Source organism: Teleopsis dalmanni, chromosome 1 (assembly GCF_002237135.1).
Source record: "Teleopsis dalmanni isolate 2A chromosome 1, ASM223713v2, whole genome shotgun sequence".
Classification (NCBI taxonomy): domain Eukaryota; kingdom Metazoa; phylum Arthropoda; class Insecta; order Diptera; family Diopsidae; genus Teleopsis; species Teleopsis dalmanni.
This window is the reverse complement of record NC_051846.1, coordinates 153,867,274-153,880,558: the sequence shown is the minus strand read 5'-3', so window position 1 is coordinate 153,880,558 and position 13,285 is coordinate 153,867,274. Positions and strand designations below refer to the sequence as shown.

The 13,285-nt window shown below is 30.0% G+C and overlaps 1 protein-coding gene across 1 annotated transcript in view; it reads right to left on the bottom strand.

Moving 5' to 3' along the window:
- Window positions 1-1,113: 1,113 nt before the first annotated feature.
- Window positions 1,114-13,285, bottom strand: part of LOC119666475 — a 19,327-nt gene continuing 7,155 nt past the window's right edge. Inside the window, exons 2-3 of the mRNA XM_038075753.1 lie at window positions 2,537-3,077; window positions 1,114-2,457 (exon numbers count right to left, since the gene is read on the bottom strand). Coding sequence (XP_037931681.1) covers window positions 2,352-2,457; window positions 2,537-3,077 — 647 coding nt within the window. The 3' untranslated portion in view covers window positions 1,114-2,351. The remainder of the gene's footprint in view (window positions 2,458-2,536; window positions 3,078-13,285) is intronic.

The following is a 13,285-nucleotide window of genomic DNA, read 5'->3' as shown; positions in this document are numbered from 1 at the left end:
AGTACAAAATTAAATAATACAATATTTTAATATATATTGTTATTATAAGTAATCTATGTGCCAATCTTATAAAATTAAAATTTTAAAAATTTTTATAAATCAATACAAATATGCCATATAAAGTTATAATTTATAAATTAATAATTTAATTCGCCATGCTTATTTGGAACTACAATCATAATTCTAAAAACAATAAATTTCATTTAATCAATTCTAATTAATTAGTTTTTTTATATAATTTAATTATATATAATTAATTTAACTTATTCACCAAAAACATTAAATGTTTAAAAAAAATTTACTTTCAATACAAAAAATTTATACGGTAATATTAATATTTTATTCGATGGCAGTAAATAAAACTTTTCTGTCCAGTACTGGGAGTTCGACTTTTTATGTATATGGGGTATATTCTTCGGTATTCTATAAATATTACTTATATTTATTTCTGTATACAAAATTATTATTAACATTATTTTGGCAACACTGCACCTCTGACTAAACATTTTTAAACCTCTTTTTTTTCACATTTATATTTATTATATAAAAAATTAGGAGTACACATGTATATGATAAGATATATATAGCCAAATTAAAAAAAAAACAATATCTGGATTTTTTAATTTCGGTTATGGAGTGCAAAATATAATTTGAAATTTTTAATAAAATTATGCCCAATAATTTATGGACTATACGCTGGAATTTCAAGAACGAATTTTGATCATGTATTAAATGTTTTGATAATATTAAAAAAAGAATTAAGTACAATTTTTATAAAGTACGTGAGCAATTAAAAGGTTTAATTTAGAATTTTTAAGAAACTCGTACAATTTTCTTTCTTTATGTCTATTCACACAACAAAGCTTCAATCTATTTTTAAATTATAATTTTCTTCTTGCTTACTTCGCGAAAAGTCTGTTGTGTGAACAGACTTAATTAAGATAAATCTTAATTTTATCTTAATAACTTCACTTTGTTTCTAATTTTGGTTCACATAATTTTTCTCGTGAATAAAAATGACAAACTTTGAAACAATATAAATTCAAAATTTAATTTTAACATGATTTTATACATATTACAATTGAATTGAATTTTTGTATAGAATCAATTTCTGATTTAAATTCGACTTAACGAAATTAAAATTAAGAACGAAATTAAGATTCTTTGTGTTGTCCAAATACAGACTTTAAGAAAATTCATATTGTATAATAGAAGAAAATTTTCTATTTAATATGAAATAGAAATATTATTTTTATGTACTTGTTTGACTCCATTCCTTGAAAGCCTGTTTACACAGCAAATCTTGATTTCATCTTATATCCAATTCATATTACAAAGTTAAGGTTTCTTGCAGAAACCCTATTTGTTCTCAAAGTAGCTTCAATCAAAAATTAAAGTAAATTGCGAAAATTGAGAAACAACTAGAGCTAATTATGTGATAATGCGAGAGCGTAAAAGAGGAAAACAGAAATTTTTAATTAAATTTGCATATTGCTTATACTTGCGCCAGAAGGTTTTAAGAGAGTTTGAAAACCACAAACAACAATAACTTCAGAAAGTTATAAGCAGTGTGAATTGCATATTTATTTTGTTTCTCGTTTTTATAACGAAGTGAGCTGAACGAGAAGAATGCAAAATTACGATCTCTTGTGTTCTATAGATAGACTATTAAGCAGCAGATATAACAGATAATTATAAATTCTTTCATGTAATGTATATTATGTTTATGATAAATTTTAAATAACATATACAAAACACAGTTCTGTATAAATATTAATAATGTTTCACCACATTGAAGTCATGTGATTGAAATCACTAGATCGTAAAAGACTGCCGCCTCAATTAATATTAGATATCATACATGTATATCATGTATATATACATATATATTGAGTGGTATGCGAAACCATAAAATAATTATACGTTAAGTACTTTAAATTATAAAAATGACTGAAATAAAAAGAATTATAGATGATAATTCGGTAATATAGGAATCGCATTAGTTACATATAAACTGATCAGATATCAGCGTTTGAGAATAGTTCTTGACATAAAGAAATCTTCCATATAATAAGTTACATATTATTTAACTACAACTAAAGCATTTATAGAAATGCTATTGAATGTATTAGATTAGATGTAACAGAGATTTTAAACTATTTAAGTATTTAAAAAAAACTTAACTGCTGCTGTTTACTCGATTGTTGTTGTTGCTGTTGTTGTATTTGTAATGTTGAAGAATTTCGAAATAACAAATTTGATTTCGAATTCTTTAACATATTGTTGACATTGCTGCTAGTGATGTTGTTAGTTATGTTTCCGTTAATGTTGTAATGCACAGCCGACATATGTTAGAAGAGACGTTTCTCATATGAGAACAAGCCATGAACATTGCCTTCAACTTGAGCGGAATGTGTACGTTTCATAAAACGTAATTCACCATTGTAAATCATTTTTCTATAAAAACATATAAGTAAGTTTATATTATAATTTTAAAGTTAAAACATATATGAAAATCACACTCATATTAACATACTTTAACTCATCAATCGAACGTGCGCCAATATCTTGACAACTATGCTGTAAGCCACATTCCAAATATGGTAAATAATGTAAAACAGATCCTTTGTCAACAATACTACCGCTAACACCTTGTGCTACCTTTAATTTATCCATTTCGTTATGATAATAACGCGACATGGCAGCACCTTTAGCATCTCGACGTTCCATTGCTTCAAGTGAACCCATGCCACGATATTTCTTAAGACGAACACCATCAGAAAAGAAATATTCACCAGGTGCTTCAGAAGTGCCGGCTAATAATGATCCCATCATAACTGCACTAGCACCCAAAGCCAAAGCTTTTACAATATGTCCAATCGATTGTATACCACCGTCAGCAATAACTGGTACGCCAAATTTTTTGGCATATGTGGAAACTTGATGTACAGCTGTTGCCTGTGGACAACCACAGGCCATAACTTCTTGAGTTATACAAATTGATCCAGAACCCATACCAACACGCAAACCATCAACGCCTGCATCGATGAGATTTTTGGCTTGGGCACGAGTAACAACTGAAAAATATCAAAAATAATTTATTATTAATTAAAAATTTAATCTTGAAATCAAATCAATTAAATTATTTGTTGTATTTTTTCAACAAATTTTTTAAAATAAAAAATAAAATTCAAACGTTTTAAAATATATATAGATCCATTAAAACTTTTAAAATATATGTCTTAAATCCAAAAAAAAAAATATATATTTAATATAAATATCTACAAAATACGAATACGCGGGTTACTATATAGATTAGATATGAGGTAGCCGAGATTTCAAAGTCGCTTTCGATCGATATGTCGTTGTTCCGGTAACGCACGGAGATCTATACAGGAGATAACGTGAAAGTAATTACAAATACGGGTACATGGATTAAAATATGGTTAAGCAAAGGAAATGTGAAAAGAGACGTTATTATTTGGTAGTAAGAGTGGATTGAGGCATGGCGGGCTATAAATCTATTTCATAGATTTCAGAAGTGGCCAAGTCCCGTTCACCATTTCTAAAATAAACTGTACCAGTAGGTACTTATTTTTTATTTTTTAAAGTCGCTTCTAATACTGCTACTAAAAGCACTATTTATGCAAAACTTATACAGCTATGTAAAATTACTGTGAGACCTACCACTCTGCTAGATTTGGGAAAATCATCTCCGCTTAGTACTTCTTTTCTAGATTTTGGTCATACGCATGTTACACTTCACATAAAGCTTAATATTAACAAGTCTTTATTCTTTTAATTGAAGATATTTAATATCTGAATTCTTGACTCTCTGAGTAGTTCTTCTTTTCTAGATATCGGTCATACGCATGTTACACTTCACATAAAGCTTAATATTAACAAGTCTTTATTATTTTAATAGAAGAGATTTAATATCTGAATTCTTGAGACTCTATGAGTAGAAACCGAAGTCATTCATTTAAACAAACGAACAAGTACCAATCATCCCCCCAGTAGGGCTTCTAAAAAATCACTTATGGGGAAGGTACAAAGACAATAACATTATTAAGTATTCAGTAATATTCACTGACAGTAAATATAATTTTATTATTAAAAACAACGTAGTTATAAAAACGAAATCGTGAAATTATTTCTGTTGTTGTCGTCTCGCTTTCCGTTTCCCCCACCCTCACCCTAAACACCACTCATCCACATACCAATCCATGTATTCGTCTTGTAAACCTTACATGTTATCTGCTTTCAGATCTCGGAGGGTTACAACAACAACAGTTATCTTTCCGTTCACTTATTTGTTTGATTTATATTTGAAACCAAAAATTTTTATCGTTTATTAAACCCTACAACCAGAAAGGCAATTGATTATTTGGACGACATAATCACTAGTTTGGACTTGAACGAGCTATTTGTAGTAGATAATTTCACCTTTAGAATTGGATATAAGTTGTAGAAAAAAATTAAATTTTATATAAACTATTATCAGTTTGGGAATACATATTTTAATAAATAATATTAAATATTATTTATAGTATGAATGAGTATGTTTAATAATATAATGAAATGATTATTAATTTACAAGTTGAAACTGCGCAATTAGTATACACACAAAAAATACAATTTTAGATACAAACTGATAATTAAATTAAATAAAAAGTATTTTTACAAAGCGTGACTAACAGAATTTTGATAAATTTTAAGTTGTGTCAAATATTTTCAACATAAATGAAATGCTGGTTACGCTGAGTTAAATATGATTAGGATAAGTATCACTAGAAACTAGTTAGAGTACCAACGTACTAGTATGTCCCCCACTCTAATCTTAATTAACCGTCCCCTAAGAAGTGATTAAGTTAAGGGAACACTAACTGGACTTGATGTATGAGACTGGAGAGGGGGGTCCACCCAGCAAAGGCACCTGGAGACACATGCTGTCAAAACCTGGTAATGGGTTGTTATGGTCAAATAAGTAAGTTAGTAAGTACCGTCAGTTAACCCTTCCCTATCCACATCCTAACTCATATATTCGTCTTACAAATCATATTATGTCATCTGCATTCGAGATTCCTGCGGGTTACACCAACATAAACTTACTACTATTAGTAGTAGGTCGGAACGCTGAGACCTATGAAATCTATTTTACTCATTATATTTTGTCTTTTCCTCACAAGACTTTCAATCAGTTACTATGTCTTTATTTAAAAACACACAAGAACAATTATAAAAAGATATATTATCTATATATATCGTGCAAATTTACAAATCTGTGGTCTACAAATATTTAGAGTGATTTATAGTCATTTTAGTTAGTGCTTGTAGTAATCCGCTGAGACCTGCTTGTGAAGTCCCTTTAGGGAGTGTTGAACGGTGCTTGGTTGTCGAAGGGTTCCGGGACGTAGACCCAGCCATTTTCCGCATTGTTGATTAGAATTTTAGAGCACTTAAAATAAAGGAAACCTTACAATTATAGAATTTTCCACATATATGTGAGACTGAACACTCACTTAAGTGGAAAATGAAGTTAAATGAAATCATAAAAAATCCATGACATGATTATGGATTTTAGGGCAAAATAATTGTTAAATATACAATTATTTTGCCAAGTTTTCACTTAACTTGGTAATTTAGGGTAAATAGGTAAATAGAATTAGACTAGATTTAGTAAATAATTATTTTTTAGCATTATGATGCCAGACATCAATATTTCAGTTGCGATGTTTAAGTTTCTTTTGAATACGTGAAGAGCAAAGCTTTTTAAGTTCTAGAACTATTATTTTTAATTTTTAATTTGAAAGAAACTAATTTACATGTTTAAAAAATATTTATGGCCTTAACAGAATTAATAGAGATAATTAGTAGCTTTTTTATAAAAATCTTATTGAAATTAAATCAGGTAATAAATGTTCATGTATTTATCACTGTGTATTTAATAAAACACACTAATACATATGCATTAAACAATGTCTATGTTTATTTTTGACGACCTCATTATGCCTAACCCACGATCATTTGCATTTCTAATTTTGAGCGCCGTCACTGACAGAGAGTGCTAGACCATCTTTTATATATTAGATATAGAAATGGAGATAGATATCAATAATGATATAGATATTAATATAGATAAAAACATCAATTTAGATATAGATATCAATATAAATATAGACATCAATATAGATATAGATATGAATATAGATATATATATACAAATATAGATATAGATTTTCATATACACGTCAGTAGATACAGATTCACATATAGATATATGCATATACATATAGATAAAGATATACTGGTATAAATATAGATACGTACATTTATATGCAGTCATGTATAAATATAAATAAGAACGTAGATATAGACTTAAATATAGATAGATACATAGATATAGGTATAGAAGAAAATATATATCTTATATATATATTTCTTCTGTACGTGTGTTGACAGTGAACTCCTCCTAAACGGCTGAATCGATTTTGATGAAATTTTTTGTGTGTGTTCAAGTGGATTGAAGGAAGGTTTAGATTCACAATTTGACCCACTGGATAATGTCTTATTAATTAATTTTTTATTTTTTGGTATCCATGTACATTTATATTAGAAATTTAAAATTTATTCATGCTTACTTTGATTTGTTTAAAAAGTTTAAAATCTCTAAAATGAATCGTAAAACTGCCGTTGCATAGCTTAAATGCATTTAAATTCCGCAGTATAATTATAGGTGAGTCAATTTTTAATCTTAAGTTATGTGGTGGTATTCCTGGAAACTCCAGCGAATTCAAAAATTCAACAGGATAGTTGAACGATTCATTTTAGAGTTTAAACTTTTTAAACAAATCAAAGTAAGCATAAATAACTTTTAAATGTCTAATATAAATGTATATGGATACCAAAAAACTGTATAATAATTAAAAAAACGTTATCCAGTGGACCAAATTGTGAATCTAAACCATCCTTGAATTCACATGAATACACACAAAAAAGAAGAATTATATATATAAAGATATAAATAACGTACAAAAAATGCCACGTCTTCGTGGACGAGGAAGAAATATTGGTCGACGGATTCGGAATTCACAATTACTCCAGAACCGACGGTTAAATAGATCGGCAGAAAACAATGAAAATGTAAGAAACCAGGATACAATCACACGTGCTAATGAAAATCAAGAGCAACGCAACGAACGCCTTCGAGCTAATCCATTGAGGCAAAGACTGGCCCGTCAACGAGTCACCGACACATTCAGTATACAGCGTTTGCAAGTATATCGCGCATTGACACGTGCATCATTTCATCGTCTTGCGTTTGAATATGAGTCGAATATCGACTATTCGTCACATTCACGAATTGTAATCGGTGCTATGACCAAACATTGCCAACACTGTCATGCACTCAAATACAAAGCTGAATCGGCCGGTTTCTGCTGCGCAGATCAGTTGAACAACTGGATCAATTCAGTTAGTTGTTCAATACCGTTTCAAACTGACTGCTAAACGACAACTATACAATCGTCATCAAAGCAGACAAAGTACCATCTGGGCAGCACGCGGGCCGATATAATGCACCGACTATTAATGAAGTTGCAGTTGTTATGGTTGGCGACGCATTTGAACGTCGAGATATACGAATACAACGCAGAGATAACACAGTGCCTACGATTGCAGACAGTCATCGCTCTTACGACGCTTTGCAATATCAATTGATATCTTTTTATCATTTAAAATGTAGTGCTTATAAGGATTTGAAGTAACATGAAAATATTTGTAACATAAGTAATACATGTGAACTTTTTGTAGTTCAAAAGAAAAAATCAATTCAAAAGGTTAAGTTGAATAACAACAAATATAACTCAGCTGAGCTACGAAAATTAATTGCAAGGGGAAACAACGTTCGCCGGGTCAGCTAGTATATATATAAATATATAGATTTAGAAGTAAATATATATATATAAATATATAGATTTAGAAGTAAATATATATATATAAATATAGAAGTAAATATATATATATAAATATAGAAGTAAATATATTTAGAAGTAAATATATATATATAAATATATAGATTTAGAAGTAAATATATCTTATATATATATTTCTTCTGTACGTGTGTTGACAGTGAACTCCTCCTAAACGGCTGAACCGATTTTGATGAAATTTTTTGTGTGTGTTCAAGTGGCTTCAAGGAAGGTTTAGATTCACAATTTGGCCCACTGGATAATGTCTTTTTAATTAATTTTTTATTTTTTGGTATCCATATACATTTATATTAGAAATTTAAAATTTATTCATGCTTACTTTGATTTGTTTAAAAAGTTTAAAATCTCTAAAATGAATCGTAAAACTGCCGTTGCATAGCTTAAGTGCATTTAAATTCCGCAGTATAATTATAGGTGAGTCAATTTTTAATCTTAAGTTATGTGGTGGTGTTCCTGGTAACTCCAGCGAATTCAAAAATTCAACAGGATAGTTGAACGATTCATTTTAGAGTGTAAACTTTTTAAACAAATCAAAGTAAGCATGAATAACTTTTAAATGTCTAATATAAATGTATATGGATACCTAAAAACTGGGTAATAATTAAAAAAACGTTATCCAGTGGACCAAATTGTGAATCTTAACCATCCTTGAATTCACATGAATACACACAAAAAAGAAGAATTATATATATAAAGATATAAATAACGTACAAAAAACAATGCCACGTCTTCGTGGACGAGGAAGAAATATTGGTCGACGGATTCGGAATTCACAATTACTCCAGAACCGTCGGTTAAATAGATCGGCAGAAAACAATGAAAATGTAAGAAACCAGGATACAATCACACGTGCTAATGAAAGTCAAGAGCAACGCAACGAACGCCTTCGAGCTAATGCATTGAGACAAAGACTGGCGCGTCAACGAGTCACCGACGTGAACAACGTCGTTTGCAAGTGTATCGGGCATTGACACGTGCATCATTTCATCGCCTTGCGTTTAAATATGAATCGGATATCGACTATTCGTCACATTCACGAATTGTAATCGGTGCTATGAACAAACAGTGCCAACACTGTCATGCACTCAAATACAAAGGTGAATCGGCCGATTTCTGCGGCGCATCTGGAAAAGTTGTATTGCAACCATTGAATTCGCCGCCAGAACCATTGAAAGCACTATTGGCTGGACCTACATCTCAATCTAAATTGTTTTTTCGTAAAATTCGCAAATTCAATTCGTGCTTTCAAGTGACATCATTTGGAACAACAAAAATCGTTCAGAATGAGAATGGTCGCAATTTTCAATCTTTAATGCCGATGCCCAATAACGATCCCAAATTTCTGTAAATCTACTTCATGGATGATGACAAGCACCAAATAAACGCACGTTGCCAGTACAACCATATCGAGCAGATGGAGGAGCAAGAAATTGTAGGTATTTTAGAACCGTTTTTAAAAAATCACAACCAGTTGGTCCAGTTGTTCAATACCGTTTCAAACAGACTGCTAAACGACAACTATACAAACCAGGAATGCTACCATATAACTTAAGATTAAAAATTGGCTCACCTATAATCATGCTGCGGTGAAATTATTTGCGAAATCTGACAGACTTACCAACACCGCGTTATCAAATCTCTGAATGGTTCCAGGCTCCTCGGGGAGGTATGCAGATCTGAGGTCAATAATTGCTTAGTCTGATGAAGTGATAAACAATAACCTTTTTTCATTTAAAATGTTGTGCTTATAAGGATTTGAAGTAACATGAAAATATTTGTAACATAAGTAATGCATGTGGACTTTTTGTAGATCAAAAGAAAAAATCAATTCAAAATAATTTTCGCATTAAAATGCTAAAGGTTAAGTTGAATAACAACAAATATTATAACTCAGCTGAGCCAGGAAAATTAATTGCAAGGGGAAACAACGTTCGCCGGGTCAGCTAGTATACTATATATACTTTATGTATCCATTACTTATTCAATTAATAAAAATAAAGATTTTATTAAATACTTACTTTGCAGTGCGTTTGTTAACAGCCTAGCTGTTGTTTGTTTACATTTTACATATAAAACATATGACAAATATTTAAAATTTTGGTCATTTCCTTTGTGAGAAATTTATTCTTAAATTTTGCATTCGAGAGTTTTCGATTTAAATAAAGTAATATATTTATAATGAGTTCATTCATATGAAAGCACTTTGTATGGTAAGTGATCCTCAACAACGACCTTAATAACAAAAACAAAATGAGCCTAAATGAGACTAGTGGAAACATAGTTAAAGTAATAAAGTATTAACCTTAAAATTTATTTGAATTAATCACATTTTTGATTTTAGTGCAGTTCTCTACGAATAATCTTTTCGCCCATCCATAAATCTATACCGTATACAAATTAAAGTTTTTTAGTTCTTCACCAACATGGCTATAACATGGCTTTTATATTTAACATATTGTTTTAATAATCTAGCCTTTTGGCATGCAAATTATCAAATACTTTATTCAGAATATTGTATCTAACTTATTCTCGGGCTTATCACGATAAGCTTGTTGGGTTTAATCACATTTGCCATACAAAATGCACACAAAATCTATAAATGTGTTACAAATGTGATTTGTTTGGGGGAAACCTAAATGAGAATCATCTTATAAAACTGTATATGCACTGAATCTGTTGTTTATATGAATTCACTAGATACTAAGCATTAAAAATGTCTGTTTTTATATTGTAAATTTATTGTATAATGGACCACTGCATTATCCAAGTGAATAAAATTAGTGAGATAAATGCACCGTTTAAAGAAGTGCTTACAGCTGAAAAGTTTTTAAGAAATCTGTGGCATATAAGTAGCCTGAGACTTAAGTAGCCTGAGAGGAGTATGTGCCTGTTTTTAAGAAATCTTTGACATATACCGACTTTAAGTATCCTTGCAGAAATATATGCCATTCTTAGGGTAGAATTTTCATGGTTAGTCCATGGCTTAGATGTTGAATCGTTATGATATATTAAATTGATATCTTGAGGCGCCTAATAAGGGCTTATAGTTGCCTACAAAAAACATTGACAAAAACAATTTCAATTCAATAACTTTTCTCCATTTTTTTATTTATTTTTCATTCATTTCTATACATTTTTAAAACCGGTTGACCACTTCTTGAAACACTTCTCAAAATTTGAGTTTTTATATTTGCAATTTTAAGATAATTTAAGAACAAATTACCATCTCATTATTGTCAAACTCCCTTCTCTCAAATTTTTCTTTACTCTTGGAAACCTTCAGTAATTACTCAGCGTTAAGTCTGGAGAGTATGGTGCTGAATGCATTTCTTTAATTCCTGAGAGCACGGTTGCCACTTGAAAATTTTTTCCTGTACCAAAATTGGTTTAAAAAGGTACTATTTCTGTAAAAAAGGTCCAAAATTTTTTTGGACCTTTTTGTTTTCTCGTTCTATATTTTTCATAGTGTTATAAATGAACAAAATATAAAATAGTGCAAAGTTGCATTTATAAAAAAAATTAATTGGAAATATCCACAATAAGGGTGGGTCGTCAAAAATGTACCATTTTTTGAACATGAGTACCAAACGAAAAAAAGTACCAATTTTGGTACTAAAGTACCATAAGTGGCAACCGTGCCTGAGAGCGCAATTTAGTTGCTAACTAAATGAGCTAACGCGATATTGTGATTCAGAAAGTATCGACGAAGTTCCTTATTTTGGTTTCGAGGAATAACAGTTACAATTATTTCTCCAGTGATGCAAATTTCTTTTGTTCATTACCTAGATCCTCTGTTTTCAAAATTTTTGGGAAAAGTTCTTTTTGAGATTTTAGCTCAAATTTAGTTGATTTTATCATGTACCCAATATGTTGGCTTAATATTCAGGATACACTCATAGCATTTCACCTCAATTTACTAGCAACCATTTACTAGGTTAAACGCGGGTTTTCAGCAATTGTATACTTCTCGAGAACTACGTTTTTATCATCAGTCAAAGATTTTGTGTAACCATTGTGAGTTTAGACCGCCACAGAAAAATGTCTGATCTGGAATCTTGGAATATGGAATATATTTAATATCTCTATGCTCTTACAATTATTGTTGGCCTATTAATTAAATTTAAGTTTTTAAAATCTTAAATATATAATCATAAATATATAAACAAATTAAATTTAATAATTGTCTTCTCTTGAATTCTCCTCTCTTAAATGACTACTATCTCTATTTCTCTCTGGTTTTATCTATGGCATGACTATCACTACTTCAGCTTAAAATACTTGGTGTGGTTAAAAAGTTCTCTAATGTAAATTATCATTAACGCGCATAATTAATTTAATTTGCCAAAATTGTGTGGTTTGGTTTGGTTGCCGATTTAGCAAAGATTTTTATCACAATTCTCTCTTCCTTACATGGCTCGCAACACGTTTCTGTCAATATTGTTGAATCGTACAAGCTCCTGCTTCACCTGTACTTGAGTGGTCCCACCTAAACTTCACTTAACCCTAAGCGCAGTTTAACGCTTGGTTTATCGTAAAAGGGTTAACGCTGCTTATCGTATTTGACTAATCCGTTGTAAACGCTGTAGTTGCTGTGCTCGTAGCGTTTTTTCGAGGCGCGTCATGCGATTAACAAATTCATTATACAATAGTTAACAGTTTTGTTGTTGTTTTTTTTAACATTATTTATTTTGTTTATTTTTTTTATTTTTTATTTTTTTGATATTTTACTCTGTATATTTGATTAAATACTTTTCTTTTATGCACAAAAATACATTGTTTAATAAATAAACTTACCACTTTGGTGTTTTGCAGTTTAGTACTTGTTAAGGTGCGAAGTTGTTGTATTTTTCGAGCGCTTGTTCTGGTGCTGACACAAGTGTTGGCAGCAGTCTAAGTTACATTCAAGGTACTTCATTTTAATTAGGAAGCAATTAAAACACTTCACGAGGAAAATACCACCAAATCATAAAAAATTAGGCACGAAAGTGGCAGTAATTTGTAGGCTGATGCGGAAAACATCACACTGTGGGGCGGTGTGATTATTATTTTGTATTTTGTAAAATATTTTTCCTACTAATGATATATATACAGTATCGTTTTCTATGAATTAATATAAAAAAAAATAAATAATTTTAATTATACAAGTTTGGGTCACGCAAAGAGATTTTTGTAATTCCTTAGATCAACATATTTTATGAAATTTACTGAACTAAATTTTTTTTTTTTTTGATTTAAGTCACCAAAAAATCAAATGAAAGTCCAAAAAGTAATAGTTAAAATAATAACTGGAACAA